At 36.6% G+C, this 18,385-nt stretch overlaps 1 protein-coding gene across 4 annotated transcripts in view; it reads left to right on the top strand.

Annotated features, from left to right (window-relative positions):
- trc (Serine/threonine-protein kinase tricornered) overlaps window positions 1–18,385 on the top strand; it is a 952,993-nt gene that overhangs the window by 350,712 nt on the left and 583,896 nt on the right. For all 4 annotated transcript variants that reach the window (XM_089592301.1, XM_089592302.1, XM_089592300.1 and 1 more), the window contains one exon: window positions 10,490–10,697. In XM_089592301.1, the coding sequence (XP_089448427.1) occupies window positions 10,490–10,697 (208 nt within the window). The remainder of the gene's footprint in view (window positions 1–10,489; window positions 10,698–18,385) is intronic.

The following is an 18,385-nucleotide window of genomic DNA, read 5'->3' as shown; positions in this document are numbered from 1 at the left end:
CAGGTACATATATGTTATAAATTTTTATACATATACCAGTGATGCTTGGCCCCCTGCGCGCTCCGCGTGCCAACCCCCTAATTTTTTAATATCAATTAGGTACTTTATTTTTTTAGTTTGCCTTTTGAAGTTAAATAAATACAAATATCATGAACTTTTACATATAAATAAAAGTTAACAATTAAAAGATAAATTATGTAAAAATATAAATTTACTTACACCAAAAAAAATTGATATAAATGAAAACAGTACTATGAAAAAAATGGTTTTTCATATTTAAATGTTTAATTAAATGTATGATAAATTAAAGATCAAATCACAATTGTTAAAATAACATGTGATTCAAAAGTTGACATTTTTTTTGACGGAAAATCGAATCATTAGTTAAAGTTTTGAATAGAAATGTTTTTCCTGAATCTCTTAGCGCATGAATAAAAAAAATTTTATGTAAGGCATGAAAAGGTATAACATTAACATTATTTTCAAAATGAATGACCAGTTATAGAACGTTTCATTTACCATGAGATTTAAATAATATACAAAATTTTTTCTTGGAATTTGAATCTGGAAATAAAAGATTAATAGAAGTCGATTTGGCCATATTAGATAAGGCTTCTATGATCTCAAAAAAGCTTTGAAAATAGTTCAAAGAGCCTAACGTAATTTATGTAACACTAATATTGATTTTGGTTATACAATAATTGTTGTAGGAGAAGATTTAAGACAGATTTTTCCAGTTTCACAACAAAGTAATAGAAGCATGATTGTAAAAAAAATTATTAAATCATTATATCTTTGAATATTGTTACGTATTCTAAAACGTTATATCAATATTCGTTGAATTGACAGAACATTTTTTAATTAATTATTAATTTAATTTCTACATTTTTCGTGGTAAATAGGGTTACCAGCAAGGTCCACGGTTTCAATATTTCATTAGATTATTTGTTATTTTTTGATTTAGTATGAAAATATCATGTAATGCTTTTCTATACATATTTAGTCATGCGACTATATATCGTATTGAAAATTTAAGATACCAGCATGGTATAGCACTACCTCAAGGGTGCTATGGAAATGTGTTAACAAATTGTATGAATAAAGTAGTTATTAAGAAAGTCGTGAAAAATGTCTAAAAAGGGTTAGAACAAATATTGAAGGTCTGCTCAGACTATGCTATTGATCAATTAAAATCCTTTACATAGATTTTAAAGTAAGAAGTTAAAGGTTTTACTCAAAATTTAATACTCTATTTTAAAATGAGAATTGTGTGATTTAACACAACTACTTTATTTTCAGTCCTAAATTATGAGTCATGTAATTTTATATTTTTAAAAGTAGTAACTAATTTTAAATCGTATCGATGGAGCAGAATCTTTTGAAATATTAAAAACAGTTGACAGAATACTTTATAGTGAATTTAAAGATGCTGTTCTTGATAAGATTAAGTAGAGCATGATTTTTAAATTCATAACATTTTTTAAAAATCATGTAACGTTATACTGCTATGCCAATTGAGAAATTATTTTGCGTGGTTTTTAATGTCTAAAGATATTTAAGGCAAAAATTTATAATAAAAATTCCAATAAGTTTTATTAAAAATTTTAGAAAAGGAAAAGGAAGTAATACTTAAATACAGCTCAATTCAATTTTCAAATTTAAAAAAAAAAACTCCCAAGAAATTATAATAAAAGCCTTTGATTGACAAAACACTTTTTTGAATTTCTATTAAAATTGGCGAAGGAGACATTGAATCATTGCAAGTGCCAAATAAATAGAAAACAACTAATGTTTGTTTCGATATTTTTGGCAAAAATATTAACTCTTCAATACACAACGTTTTACTCACTTCTCATAACATATATAGTTAGTTTTTAAATAGAAAAGTTTTAAACCGTGTCAAAAAATAAATGAGAACATGGTACAGCATAGTTTATGCTCTTTACAAAGGTGATGATAAATCTAATAGTGATACTTATATAAATTTTTAACTGAATTTCTAAACAATATTAGTGAAATCTTGTCTCCACAACAACTTCGTTTAAAAATTAAAACCCTTGTTATGTTGATAGAAAATAATGCAATTTATAAACTTATTAGGAGCAAAAGATAAAACAAACTAGCGTGCCATAGCACTACCTCAAGGGTAGTGTGAAAATGTGTTATCAAATTATATAGACAAAATAATTTCTAAGGAAGTGGTGAAATCTGTCTAAAGAGGGCTAGAACAAATATTGGAGCATCGTTCAGACAACATGTTTAGCAATTGTGAAGAAGCTGAGGTCGTTTTCTTGAAAAGTGTAGAAATATGAAGAGGAAGGATTGAAAAAGTAATTTAACTCAAAATTACATGATAGCATACATACTTTTACCTCGATTAGAGATGTAGCTAAAGGGTGGCTGGTGGTAGTTCTTTAAAATGGTGAGAGAAGCTTTTCAGGTTATCTAGTTATAGAGTTAAGAAATAGTAAGGGGGCGGAAAGGGGCGGATCGGGGGCTGAACAAAAATTTAATTCATTGGAAATAAGGTAAAACTAATGGAATTTTACTTTATTAAGAGGGGTGATAAGGTGGAGAGTGCTGAGGGGGCTCTTTAAAATCAAACAGGGGCAAAGAAGGTTGGAAGGGACTCAATAAAAATTAAACCCAATAGAAACAAGGTAAAAACCAATAGGATTTTACCTTATTTAGAGGGGTTTCCGTGGCAGGCATAGGGCGTCTGAATGATGCGGAGTTGGTAATGTGTGGAAAGACCCTCCAAAATTACTTCATAGTATAGGAATATATATATATATGTGTGTGTGTGTGTGTGTGTGTGTGTGTGTGGCGGCACCAGTCAGCCGAAGCCAAAAACCAGCTTCGGGCCGCAAGCAACAGCTCATCCCGCGAGCGCTGTGGTAGCGCGCTCTAGCAGAAAAGGCCGTCAACAGCTCAAGCCCCAGCTCTCTTTAGCAGCGCTCACCTTTGGGTGGCGCCGAAGAGAGCATAGCTCGTCCTCACTCTCGCCCCGTGTTTTGATCAGCGACAACGTAGGCATGCGCCTCGTTTACGGTCAACGCTTCGAGACATTTCCAAAGTTACTATAATTCGTTCTCTACACAATGATTTTTTTTTGTCAATTGTAAGCTTTAATACGTGATGAGTTCGTTCTTCCACGACCTGGCATTCTACCTCCGGCATCCTTGAGCACCGGAGACAGCCACGCGCGTGGGCCCGCCATTTTCTGTTTGGGTTACTCGAAGATGGCATGTTTCCTCTCCCCCCTAAATGCAACGCGCGCACATGTGTTAGTGCTGTATGTAGTGCGTTCTCTCTCTCTCGCTCTTGCGTGCCGCGGGACCAACGTGTCTCGCCTGTCGTGATACACATCGCAGGTATAGGCACCTTCTCCCTCTCTGCACTGGAGGATTCGAACGAGGAGACGACGACGCACAATGTAGAAAAATGGACAAAAGTCCAGCCACAGTTCAATTTTCGTCCGATTTCAATAAAACGAAATTCAAAATACTCGAAACGGTGCCTATTATCATATGCGACTGCGATATTATGAAATTTCCACTCACACATACCCCTTCTACCCTTGTAAGCTACCCCTATCAACCCCCAAGTGGGCTTATCCACCTAATCCTAGGTAAAAAAATTCAGTCGACTACTTCTCTACCAAAAAATTAATATCTCAACCACAAACAGGCTAATACACATCAACCTTGATGTACCATATCCTAATTTACCTTTGCAACCCTTATAAACTACCCCTAACAACCCCCAAGCAGGTTAACCCACCTAACCCTTGGTAAAGCGAGCTTAATCAAATGTTTCTCTTCATGAAAATGGATACCTTTACCACAAACAGGCTGACTTAACTCTTAATTTTTCATATTTGCGGTATGACAAATCTAAGTCAGAAAACAAACATAATGATTTATTAATCAGTTCAATATCTGGTAAATCAGTTTCTTCGTTGGATACGTGCTTTTTCGAGACATTTTTTATGATACATGATCGCAATTTAATTTTTAAGGCCAGAGATAGTTCTTCTTTGGTGTGTTTGTTTGCAATCTCAAGGGCACATCGATACTGTGTTTTTGAAGATGCCTCTTCAAAAGATAAACGTGGTCTTCTCGTCGTTGTCAAACATTCTGATGTAGACAAAGTATTGCCAGGTGATGTCAATTGATTGGAAGAAAATTCATCATCTCATTTTATAGATATTGTTTTATCAAGAAAATCTGAATGTTTTGTCTTAAACATATCCTTTTTTCGAAAAACAGCATTCCATTTTTGTTTAAATTGCAATACAAATGAATTATTTTCTCACGTTATTTTCATGATTGTCAGACAATGAGTATTTACTTTTCAGACTACTAACAAGCGAATCTATATCAGGTACATGGTTATCCTCCCTGCTCCATAATATATCACATAATTCAGAATATTTCAAATTTAATGACATTTTTGAAAATCAACTAACGCTTGGTAATACTTAGTAGTCTTTTCTAATGTTTTACAACAAGTAAAAAAGAGTGTTTATCAATTATTAAAAACCAAAGCTACATTGAAGTGGAGATTTTTTTGAATAATTATCAAATATCCGTTTTGTTTTTAAATAATTATAAAATAAAAAACACTCTCTATTCATCCACTTTTAATTACACCGCACTTTTATCTTATTTTATACCTATCATTTGAATGATTGACGTGAAAAATTTTTTAAATATTTAATAATATAGCAAAACTGTTATCCTGTAATACTTTTGTGTTACAAAAATATATACAGTGTGCTTGAGATTTTAGGCGCCTGCAGCCTGGGTCGCACAAGCGGAAATCATCCTTGAAGCCATCGGTACCACGGACGATTCGCAACGGTACATCGATCTTGTCAGCGCGCTCTCAGGTCAAGTGGTGTCGGAGCTGTCCGACAGGGGCCGCCAACCTTCCAGTGACGGGCCGGTTCAAGGTGATCAAAGAAGCGATTCTGTCTTGTTTCCAGGACTCAGCCGACGCCCAGCTGCGTAAACTTTTTGGGCAGCTTCAACTAGCAGACTCCAAATCTTTGCAGCTCCTCCGCCAAATGAAGAGTCTCGCTGCCGGCGAGGTCACAGACAAGATCTTAAAGGTTAGATGGCTCGATTTTCTCCCTTTACAGGTCAATGGTATCCTCCGTATCATAAAGACGGCTTCCCTTGATGAGCTTAGCAGCATGGCAGACGAGCTCATAGAATCTCTACCTAACGTCAACGCCGTGGCTACTCCACCAGCTCCTACAATGGGGCCTGTACAGCCAGCCAATTCTGGTCTTGCACAAGAGGTCGCTGAGCTACGCGAGATGCTCAACCAACTGCTCTTGGACAAAAAACAGCCTCGCGGCCGGAACCGATTCAGGTCGCGCTCTAGAGGAAGAGTCAACCAGGCAGCGAACAACGCCGCAAACCCAGACTGGTGCCGGTTCCACCAGTGGTTCGGGGCAGCCGCAAAGAAGTGCTGTCCACCGTGCACCTTCGGTTCGGCTGGTTCGGAAAACCTGTGAGGCCGCCTTTGTCCCAAGTGGCGAAGGCGGGCCAATCCGAATCCTCAGTGAACCGCTTTCATATCTTCGACCAAGAGTTCCGGGTAAATTTCCTGGTCGACTCTGGGTCCGTCATCTCGCTTCTTCCCAGGCACCTCATCAAGGATCGGAAACTGCAACGTCAGCCGTTGATGCTCACGGTTGTTAACGTCTCGCCGATATCCACATACGGCACCCACATCCTGTCAATAGGCTTCTTGACGCATTTCGGGTACCTGGTCGACGTCAAGGGTAAGCGTCTCATTGACTCAACGACCAAGCTTGTCTCCCTGGCTCCTGCATCAGTGCACAGAGTGTCAGTGGCGACGACTCCAGCGCAGGCTCCACCTGGAGACCTGGGACGCCGTTACTCGGACCTCCTCGTAGAGTACGCTGACGTTTGCTCCCCAGAGGCTACTATGGCAGCGCTTCCTGACCTGCCAGTGCACCACACCATCCACACAACAGGCCCGCCGGTCGTTGAACGTCCTCGACGTCTACTAGTGTACTAGTCCGGGTCGTAATCTGGAATTCGTGGGAGAAATTATTTGGATAGGATTTTTTTGCATGATCTTACGCAAAATGATCACCTAAAAATGAATTTGCATGTTGCCAGGCTTCAAAGTTGTAGGAAAAATGTTTAAACAAAATTTTTTAAACAAATTAAAAATATTGTTTACTTTGCCCTGGAAAATTTTTTTTTAGCTTTTTTGGACAATTCTAAACAAAAAGATGTCTTGCAAATTTTCTCTAAAATCAATACTTTTCGAGATATTAATTGTACAAAGTTTAAAAAACCGTGAGAATCGCCACTATCAAGTATGAAAAACAACAATAAAAATTAAAAATTTTAATGTTGCTAAAGTTCTCAAATATTCTTCAAACATCCTTTCACAAAATCCTAAGGCGTTTCCGGATGTTATTTTATTGCAAACCCTTCATCTTTAATTTACAATTAAGCGTGTGCAGGCTTAACTTAAAATAATTTTTTTATTTAAATACATGTATGTTTATATAGCAACAGTTAGGTTAACCTCATTTTTCATTAATATGAAAGATTGTATGATTATTTTTATTCCCACAATTACTATAGAAGAATAATATACTTACCATTAAAATCAAATATGAGCGCCAGTAAATTCCGTGTACTCCTCACGAGTGGGAAAGAGACGGAGCATGAGAGCCGCGGCCAGCAGCGGCCGACCGTAACGATGCACACGCTTGATTGTAAATTAAAAATGAAGGGTTTGCAATAAAATAACATCCGGAAACGCCTTAGGATTTTGTCATGGGATGTTTGAAGAATATTTGAGAACTTTGGCAACATCAAAATTTTTAATTTTTATTGTTGTTTTTCATACTTGAAAGTGGCGATTTTCACGGTTTTTTAAACTTTGTACAATTAATATCTCGAAAAGTATTGATTTTAGAGAAAATTTGCAAGACATCTTTTTGTTTAGAATTGTCCAAAAAAGCTAAAAAAATTTTTTCAGGGCAAAGTAAACAATATTTTTAATTTGTTTAAAAAATTTTGTTTAAACATTTTTCCTACAACTTTGAAGCCTGGCAACATGCAAATTCGTTTTTAGGTGATCATTTTGCGTAAGATCATGCAAAAAAATCCTATCCAAATAATTTCTCCCACAAATTCCAGATTACGACCCGGACTATACTTGGATCGCGTCTGCAGGCAGCCAAGGTGGAGATAGGACGTCTCCTAGAGCAAGGCATCGTTTGCCCCTCATCCAGCCAGTGGGTGAGTCCTCTCCACCTAGTCGAGAAGTCCAGCGGGAGCTGGAGAGTCACTGGAGACTACCGGTGTCTGAACGCCTGTACTACTTCAGACCACTACCCCCTGCTAATCATTGACGATGTGCTGCAGGAGGCATTTGGAAAGGTTTTCTCCGTCATAGACTTGCAAAAGGCCTTCTACCAGATCGCTATTACTTAAGAGGAAATTCCGAAGACGGCCATCACGACTCCATTCAGCCTCTCCGAGTTCACGAGGTCCTGCGACCACGTCCTGCGCGAGCTTTCCTTCGCCAGGTGCTATCTGGACGACATTTTGTGGCCTCTGAGAACCATGAGCAGCATCTCCAGCACCTGCGCCAGCTCTTTGAAGTTTTACGTAATGCGAAGCTCCGCGTAAACCCATAGAAGTGCGTCCTTGGGCAGGACCAGGTCAACTACCTGGGCTATACGGTGTCTGCCGACGGCGTCCGCCCTCCAGCACGCAAAGTCCAGGACATCCAGGACTTCCCAAGACCAAGCAACTTCTCCGAGCTCCGACGCTTTCTAGGCATGGTTAACTTTTACAGGCGTTGTATACCCAAAGCTGCACGTGTCATGGCTCCCCTTAATGACTTATTGAAGGACCTGCCACCTGGGAGTAAAAAGGCTTCGCTCGCCTGGGCACCTGAAGCCGACGCCGCCTTCCAACAGTGCAAGGAGGCACTGGCAAGAGCCGCTACGACAACGTTCCTCAGGCCAAATGCTCCGGTCGCCTTGAGGACCGACGCATCTTACACCGCTATCGGAGCAGCCCTAGAGCAGGAGTACCAGCGTGGCACCTGGAGGCCACTCGGTTTTTTTTCAAGGAAGCTTTCCGAGACCGAGAAGAGATACGCGGCCTACGACAAGGAGCTGCTCGCCATCTACGTCTCAATCAAGGTCTTTGAACGAGTGCTCGAAGGACGCCCATTTACAGTCTACAGGGACCATAAGCCACTCATCTTTGCAGGATGCCAGCGCTCCGACAAAGCCTCAGCGAGACAGGCTCGGCAGCTTGACTATTTCCTGCAACACGAGGTAACTCTTGCTCATGTCAAAAAAGAGGACAAAATGGTGTCCGATGCCCTTTTGCGCATCAACGCTGTATCCATACCCTCAATCCTGGAGCCCCAGGTTGTAGCCAATGCTCAAGCCGAGGATGACGAACTCCATCATCTACTGGAGGACCCTCATCTCGACCTGCAGCCGCTCACCATCGATCATCATCGCATTTTTTGCGACCTCTCCACGGAAAACCTGAGGCCATATTTACCCGAGAGTTCTCGCAAGACAGCGTTCGAGGTTCTTCACAATCCTGCGCATCCCAGCGTCAGAGCAACGGTCCGCCTTATCTCAGAAAAATTCATGTGGTCCAAAATGCGTAAAGCCGCTATTCGCTGGGCCCAGCAGTGCGAGCCCTGTCAGCGTGTCAAGATCAACCGACATAATCGGTCAGCTCTAGACGATTTTAACACGCCAGATGGCCGCTTCGACCATATCCACGTCGACCTGGTGAAGCTTCCTCTCACCAGAGGATTTCAATACTGCCTGAACATTATAGACAGGTTCTCCAGATGGCCAGTTTCCGTATCCATACCGGATCAAGAGGCCCCAACTGTCGCCAAGGCTCTCTACAACGAGTGGATCGCTTGTTTTGGGATGCCGCTCACTATCACCTCTGACCAAGGTGTCCAGATCGAGTCGGCTCTTTTCACCGAACTTGCCAAGATGATTAGTTCGCGCCGCATTAGGGTGACACCCTACCACCCACAATCTAACGGGATGGTAGAGCGCTTTCACAGAACTTTCAAGGCCGGACTGATGTGCAACCCAGACGTCCCTTGGCCAGATGCACTGCCTTCAGTCCTTCTTGGTTTGCGCACCACCTTCAAGGAGGACCTCCAAGCATCACCAGCCCAGATGCTATATGGTACAACGCTGAGAGTGCTGGGCGAGTTCTTCACTGTACAGAGCAATCCAGCTGCTAACCCACCCTCTTTCGTCCAAGGCCTACGCCATAAAACCTGTGCAGGCCTCCAGGCACTTGCCACCACAAAAGTCGTTCGTATTCAGCGATCTACAGAGGTGCTCTCACGTCTTTGGACGCATCGACGCAATCCGGAAGCCCCTGGATCCTCCATACTCCGGGCCGCACACGGTTATCCGTCGCGTCGACGAACGCAATTACACTATCGAGGTGAACGGCCAGCCACACACGGTCTCCACGGACACGCTAAAGCCAGCCTACTTTGAAGCAGCCGATCTTGCAGTCACAGAACCTGACAGCGCTGCTCAATTACAACCTACAGGACCACCGTCTACAGGATTAACCCCTAAAGCACCACTCACAGATGCCAGCCACTCTGGAGAGCACTCTCTACAGCCGATGCCTGCGTCTGGCCCACCATTAACGCCTTCTGAAGCCCCACAGCCCACCCAACCCTTGGCAGAGCCAATTCCGACAACTGCCAAGATCAGAAGAGTATCGTTTTGTTTGCCTCTGGCAAACAACACTAGAGGGGGGAGTCCCTGTGGTGGCACAGCCGAAGCCAAAAACCAGCTTAGCGCCGCAAGCAACAGCTCATCTCGTGAGCGCTGTGGTAGCGCGCTCTAGCAGAAAAGGCCGTCAACAGCTCGAGCCCCCGCTCTCCTCAGCAGCGCCTACCTTTAGGTGGTGACGAAGAGAGCGTAGCTCGTCCTCACTCTCGCCCCGCGTTTCGATCAGCGACAACGTAGGCATGCGCCTCGCTTACGGTCAACGTTTCGAGACATTTCCAATGTTACTATGACTCTTTCTCTACACAATGATTTGTTTTGTATCAATTAATTGTAAGCTTTAATACGTGATGAGTTCTTTCTTCCACGACCTGGCATTCTACCTCCGGCATCCTTGAGTACCGGGAACAGGCTCACTTGTGACTTTCCCAAATACATATATATATATATATATATATATAAAATAAACGTCTGTCACTACTATAATTATTATTTCACAAAAATCATAATTGAACTATTTATGCAAAACTCTAATGAATACGCAATGCATTCTCTCTATATGACAGTATTTTTTTTAGATCTTTAGTTTCATGATATGCTTCTGTGCGTTGAAATAAACATACTTAAAATGCAAGTACTTTTTTTATCATGCTTTTAAAATTTTTTTTTCAATTTTAGGTAAGGCTCGTTCAAAAAAAAGACACTGGACATGTATATGCAATGAAAATACTTCGGAAAGCTGACATGCTTGAAAAAGAGCAAGTTGCTCACGTAAGAGCAGAAAGAGATATCCTTGTTGAAGCTGATCATCAATGGGTTGTTAAAATGTATTACAGCTTTCAAGATCCAATAAATTTATACCTTATTATGGAGTTTTTACCAGGAGGTAAGGAGTTTTTACCATGTTCGTTAATACTTCAAACTTTTTATTTGCTCTGACACTACCTCAAGGTGGTCCCTATTGTTAAACATTTGATTCGCTATGATTATTAAAACTTCATAAGTCATTTTTGATGTTGCCATGACTACATTTGAATGTTTTCACATTTTTGAACGCGTAGTTTATCAGATGTTTTACTTTTAAGTTAAAAATATAACACATGAGATGTCGAAGAAGGACACATTGTTGAGTATTTTCAAAACTTGATTTACCATATTCATGAGAAATAGACCGGCGTGTTGAGGAAAAAGCAAACTTAAAAAAAAAAACTTAGAATGAACAGTAAAAAAGTTAAAATATGACTTAAACTCTGTGCTATTTTTCTCACGTGGTGAGAAGCCGGTCTACTGAATTGCCAATCCATTTTTTCCTGTTGCACCTAAGGATTTGTAAATTAATACACGTACTCGAAAAACATGAAAAAACAATGTTGGATTAGAAAATTTTTTATTTTTAACACATTTTTGCCGTCAAAATATATTAAAGAATGCACTTTTAGGTTACAATTTTTTGTGACCAAACGAAAAATATTTCTAAACCCAGACAGAGTTTATTAAAAACTAGAGCATCCATGGATGTATTCTTGATTATTTTGGCAATACTTTACCTCCGATCCTTTGAGTAATAGCGAGTTTAATGTACGTTAGGTTTTTCATGATAGTTGCGTTCTTGTCTTAACGTAGAAACCACCTGTATATGTCCTAAAATATACGTATTGAATATTTTACCTATAATGCTAAACTATTATTTGATTAAAGTTATAGAGCAAAAGTAATCCAAGTTTTATCAAAACATAGGGAATACGTTCGAACAGTAAATTAAAAATCGTTACTCTCTTAAAATTCATGGAATAGTTTTAATTATAATAAAAATTCTCTCTAATTTACCTTGTTCATTAGTGTGGAAAGTAAAATAGCGAATCTTTTATGTATTCCATCATTAACATGAACTTTAAATATGTTTAAAGCATGGTTCAACAGTTGGAAATGTGCTAATTCCAATTTCTCAAGCATCTTAATAAAATGCATTTTGGGTGTGCTGTATGCTCAAACTCTGAAAGTAAAGGTATGGATATAGGAAGAAGAAATTTATCTTCTGAATGTAAACTTAATCGTTATGAGGGGTTGAAATAAGCCGTTATAATTATTCAATGGCGTGGAACAGAACAGCTTGAGGGAAAATATAATGAGTCACACTTATTTAAAAATAGAATAGCCATTGCTGACTTTATAATGTGAAAATAAAACAAGTACAATAATACTTAAAGTCACAAAATTTCGAGTTGGCAACGAATTGGACACCTCTGAACGTGAAGTACAAAATAAAAAAGAATAAAATTATGTGTCTGAATAAACGATTTCGACATTTTTCTCTGTTAGTTTATTAACACTTTTTCATTCATTCTTAAGATAAATAAGATCAAATATGTTTTAATAAGAATTACTTAATTATGACGCGATATGGCTCATCATCGATCACAAATCCACAAAATGATAATCAATCTTCCAACTCACAACATTATTAATTTGCTTTATATTATATTTTAAAGACAGCAACTTTTAACTGGCAGCTTAACTGATATTAAATACTTGTATGACGTAATAAAATTAAAAAAAAATTAATTATTTATCCCCGACTTATGCTCACAAGAGCATTTAGAGCTAATTATTTCATCTATGAAGTCTTCCTCCCTCATACCACTGGACTTATATCAAAAGTCAAAAATTGCACAGTTAACTATCTTCCAGTAATTTTAGTACAGCATATTAACAAGCGTATCGTATTTGAGTTTAAAAAAAAATTAAATTCAAATTAACCACAAATTAGTGAGAGAAGAACAACATGTCCAGGCAGCAGGAATCATTTGAAATCTACACACGGGCTTGTAATTACTTAAGAACTTGAGAAAATGTTATGTGTGCTCACAAAATGACAGCTAACACACTTTTAAAGACATCACGTAACTAGAATCAATTAAGTTATTCTTGGATTTACCCTACGCACAGTGGGACCAAATCCCAAAAAACTGGCCAAAAATTAAAAAATCAAGTAGTTGATCTGAAATTTCTAACTCGGAGGTTTGTGAGGACGCTGATTACGAATTTAATGTCAGACTTGAAAAATTTTACCCCCTTCATCCCTAGTTCACCACTCTTTTTCATGAAATACCCTATATTTTACATCGTACTTGAGTCATGCATCATTTTCAAAATTTTTGGAATTGCTTATAAAAAATCTATTATAATAATAAAACATATGCACGTCGTCTAAACAGCTACATCGTTTGTACAAAATCATAATATTCGCAATCAATAAACTTTTAGGTTTTTGTTTACTAATAGTCCTCTTAAAGCATTATAAGTTGGTCTTCTGCGTACTGTTAAAGAAAAAAAAAAAAACATAAATGAAATGTTTGGTGATTAAGAATATATTTAAGTGTTACTTTTCAAGTCATAGTGATAATATCTTTGACAATGTAAATTTTTAGGCTCTAGTTAGTAGTAGAAATAAATTTTTTGGTTAATTTTTAAAATGAGCACACATTTTATTAAAGGCTCTAAGTTTTGAATTTATAATAAAAATATGATTCGATGAAACCATTAGGGAAAACAATGGAAGTTTTCGTCAGTTAAGTGCCATCGTATACAGGACTATTTTGCGGCCTGAGAGACCTGTGAAGCAGGGTCTGAGGGACGTAAAATAGCCACAGTGCGATGGCACTTATGTGGTGAATCATATTTTACCTACTGAGGGCACACCAGCCTCTCAAAAACGTCCAAGATGTAAAAAATTTTTTTTCTTACTATGCGTTCAAGGTGCATTTGTCACTTTGCGCCCTTGTAATTACTTTGAGCCCTCTGGCAGAAAAAATTTTTACCCCCAAAGTTGTTTTCTGCTCTACGACCCAAAATAATTTACTGGAAGCAAAGTGTGCCCACAGCCGCAAAATCGCATTTTGCGCCCTAGGTAAAAAAAAAACTTTACACATTACTCGAGCACAAAGATACAACAACCGCGCTCTTCGGGCGCTCATGTTGAAACTTTCTGACCTGGGAAAACATAATGTAAAATTTTTGTACTCTCTGATGTACCATTAGTTATACATTACTAAAAAACAATAAATCGATTCTTCTAAACTGAAAAAATGTCAAGTTAGTAACATCTCCATTTTATACGAACAACTTTATTTAATACTACTAAGTTATTCAAGTTTGGATGTGAAGAGTATTACAGTAAGTGTTCCTCTAATTTAATACAAGTGAAAATTTAATGACAACTGAATCTAAAGGCATTCAGGTCTTTATTTCATGTCCTAATAAGTCTAAATGATATTACCTTAATGTAATTAACCTTAATGTACCTTACATAAATGTAAGGTAAAATGGGCAAAAATTTCTTTTATTCATACGTCATTGATAGGATATTAAATGTAATTATACCTTTAACAAAAGAACTAAAATTCTTTTGAACAAACTTTACCTGAAAGTGTCACAATCAACATTTATGATATCATCAGTGACATGTTATTTTTCCTAGATGATCCAGAAACAAATTAGCTATTCCACGTACTCCCTGCTGCAAAATTAGAATAATAGAGAATTATTGATGAACGAAGTAAAAATACAACAGAAAAAATGTTAAAATTTATCTCAACAAAATATTTAACTAAAAATTTGACAATATCCAAACTGCAACCGGATTCTGAACAAAACGATGTTTAAGGACGAGTTTTTAAAGTTATTGATGAACACGTTACAATGATTGCTCATTGCAATTTGACTAATGAAGTTATAGTATATCAAAACAGTTATGATGAGCAATATAAAACAAATCCATTTGATAATCACAAAAAAAATAAGTTTTTATTTAACCATTATAACCCTACTTACAATAATTTAGATTTTGAGTAGAATTTTTACATAGATTTTGAGTAAACAAAGACCTATAATAGCTTATTGTTTTCAAATCAACGGTGTCTTTATCCATGAATAGATATTGCTGCCGTTAGGCACACTATATGACCATCCCTTTATGGTAAGGATGAAAGGAAATCCTCGGTTAATAACGATGAATTGATCTCAATCTTTTTTAATCTGGCTAAGAGGTTTATTCAGGTGTAAAAAAATTGAAAAAAAAATGCGAGGTCCCGAAAATGTTTTTTTAATCCTCGGAACCCAAATAACCTTATTTTTTGCATTTTTTTCATCTCGGCTTCTAATAAGTAAAAAAAATCTGAAAAAATTAAAGACTATAAAAAATATCATAACTCTTACGTAAAAATTTTTGAAGCGTCATCCAAGATTATTATAACCTTAAAAAACATTATTTTGACTTTAAAATCTGATTTTAAGCATGTTGCCTTTTTGAAACGGTCAACATTATTTAACCATCTTGTAGAGCAGAAAAATACACTCCTATGTATTTTTTCGAATTTTTTTCAGTGGTGCGCTGTGTCGAAAGTTGTGAGAAATCCTTAAATCGGCCGTTTTCAGCATGCAAAAAATGTTTTATAACCAAACGAGCAATTTATGTGCCTATGAACCATGAATGAGGCGAGAAAATTTATACTAATTTTTGAATTGTTAGTAAATTCCCAGAGCTTTTAATTTCTTAAATTTTAAGAGTTCCCTTTTCACGAAAATGATTAAATTGGCATAATGCTTGTTGATTTCTGCTTTAAAATTACTAATTTTATTTTTGATAATCCAGTATCTAAATTGTATAAATTATGGTAATTTTGTATTTGATCATTAATTAATTCCAATCTATTTTCTTGGACACTTTTCTCTTTTACAAGCTCCTTCACAAACAATTTCTTAGTGCTTCTATTATTTTTCTTACTACTCACAAAATTATGTGTCAGGGTTCTTATTAAATATCGTTACATGAAAAAAAAATTGATAAGTTGTGTATTTGTAATTGTAATTATTAGATTATATTAAATCCTTACTCCATCTTTAAGAATTCTTTTTCTACAACTAACAATATTATGAGCAAATTTGTTCGTGTATATGTATTTATTTATTTGTTTATTTTATTTTATTTTTTATAAAGATCGGTTTAAGGAGCAGATCTAGGGTAAAGAGTGTCTGCTATTTCAGCAGTACTAAGGAGATGAACCGCTCTGGTTAGCAGATTCAGGATAGGAATAGAAAGACCGCTCAGCTTAGCAGATCTTGGGTATAGAATGTTCGCTACTCAAGCAGAACTGAAGGGGGAGCCCCTCTGGTTAGCAAATTCAGGATAGGATTAAAAAACCGCTTTGCTTAGCATATCTTGGGTATAGAATGTCTGCTACTTAACCAGAACTAAGGGGATGAACCGCTGTGGTTAGCAGGTTCAGGGTAGGAGTAGTGTATTAGTTTTATCTAGTAAGTATGTATGGGTAAAAGTGGCTAAGTGTATATCTATTTAAGTATCTGTTCATTTAAAATTATACATTTATATGATTTTATTAAGATGTATATTAACAGTCGCGTTTTTTTCATAATTTCATGCAGACACACTGTTCGCGCGTGGCATCATATGATCCGGTGCGCGCGCAAATATATTGAACGTAGAATTAGTTTTAAAGTACGCAAACGTGATTTTGTGTTTGTTTTTTCTTCTTTTTTAAGCGAATAAGCAATCAAGTAGCTAGATACTACAAACCATGCTCTGCTGCTAATTATATAAAATAATTATTACTTTCATTCAACTCTTCCTTCAATTGAAAATTAAAGGTTGTGGAATGTAGTCCTACGCTCCGTCACAGACCGCGGGGCCAGCAGAAAGTCCAACTACTCACCAGGTTATAGGAAAGAAAAGAGAGCAGATGTTATGTATGTGAAATGTATATGTTATAATACCTTTATCTTCATTTTCTTCTTTTGGGTCTCTGTCTTTAATGTCACCAATGACAAAAATCACCTTCTAAGTTTATGATGTAAATTTTTTTTCTTAATCGTAATTTTTTTTATTGGATTTTAATTCTGAAAATTTTTTTTCCAAAAAACTTTTTGTACTTTGTACATCTAGTAATAATCGAAATATTGTATGACTAGTCGTCCCGTTTGGTAGTTATATAGTTCCTGTACGTGCATACTATAAGTTTCTTTTCTTAGAAATAAAATAGGACATCAACAAGGATTATTTAATAGCCATTCTTTAAATATCTCTATTTTCTTAGGTACAACGTTTCTGTTCTGTTTGACTTTGCATTGCTGTATTCTTATATGTATGCTTACGTCCTTGACATCGTAAAAATCGCCTCAAATTTATTGTGACTCAGTCCATTACACAGCAGTAAGGACCGATGTTTTACGTTGCTTTTAAACTACCAGACCACAGCTGGAAATGATAATTTCTATTAAATAATTGCATCTATTTATTAAGATCTACTGCTGTCTCAAGAAGCACTCAACATAAAAAGAGTGTGTCATTGTTTTGCATGAAAAGGTGTCACCTAAAAATTCTGGACCACTAATAAATTTTTTTTTTATTTTTCTTTACATATATTTTAAAAGATAGGTTTTTAATTCCTATTTGATTGTAAATAAGGAGTGTTAAACATTTTTTTCTAAAAATAAATTTCTTCAAATTATCCTTAAATATCACGTGTACAAACTAATATAAACTAGACCAATGTCGGCTTTGGCAGTTAAAAATTTTAGAAATCTTATCTTCTATATAAAAATAAAGTTCAGGTATAAAAGAGCTCCACTTCCTTTATTGCAATTCAAATTCTCCATAAAGAATTTTTCATATTAAGTCCACATTGTACTTCTATCAATATTTTCTGAAAGTTAATAAGTTGAAAAGTCAGAACCAAGTTTAAAATTTGTTAACAGAGTTGTACCTCTTTCTTTATTGTGTGTGTGTGTGTGCGCGCGCATGCGTTTTAAGCTAACTTATTTTTTTTAAACAAATATTGACTTGAGAAAAAAACGTTCGCGATCTTTACGAGGTATTACATTAAATTTTCCTAGTGCAATAAATTTTCTGGAACATTTACCCTGAATCAATTTTTTTCCAACAAGGTAAACCAGCAAGCATCAGGTATTAAATTTTTTTATAGTGGATATACAAACCATACAGCGTCAAATTTTAGATACCATGAACGTGTATGTCGTACATGCAGTGAAATGGGAAATTTAAGTAGTATGTGTAAAGTCGATTGTAACAACGTTTAATGTAGAAGGAACCGTCTGAATTTCAAGGGCAAACAATATTATGTACAGGATCATGCGTCAAGTAAAAGTGAAGATGTTATAAGTGCTAACTTGTATTTAATTTTGAACTATGTTAATTCTTATATGAAATCACTTACAGAGACTTTAAAAGTTAAAAGTGTTATAATTAAATTTAAAATTGATACAGTTTCAGTTAATTAAGCAATATTTGAAAACTTTCATTCGAAAAAATGGCTTACTACTGTAAGCTCAGCTTATCCTTGAGCTGGTTTAAGAGATATACCGGCATGGTGATGCGGCTGTTCCAGTCAGCTTGGATTATACAATATATAAGAGTTTGAAATTTTATTGAAGGAAAATACCACATTGATTTCCAAAAAAACTCACACCATACCATGCGTAGTAAGAGAATTAGTTGAAAAACAATTAGATTGCTTAGAAAACACAATAACATTAGTACCA

This window comes from Copidosoma floridanum, unplaced genomic scaffold, assembly GCF_036245765.1.
Source record: "Copidosoma floridanum isolate Cflo_tuat_1 unplaced genomic scaffold, Cflo_Japanese_pri ptg000016l, whole genome shotgun sequence".
Taxonomy (NCBI): domain Eukaryota; kingdom Metazoa; phylum Arthropoda; class Insecta; order Hymenoptera; family Encyrtidae; genus Copidosoma; species Copidosoma floridanum.
This window is presented reverse-complemented; position numbering and strand designations above follow the sequence as displayed.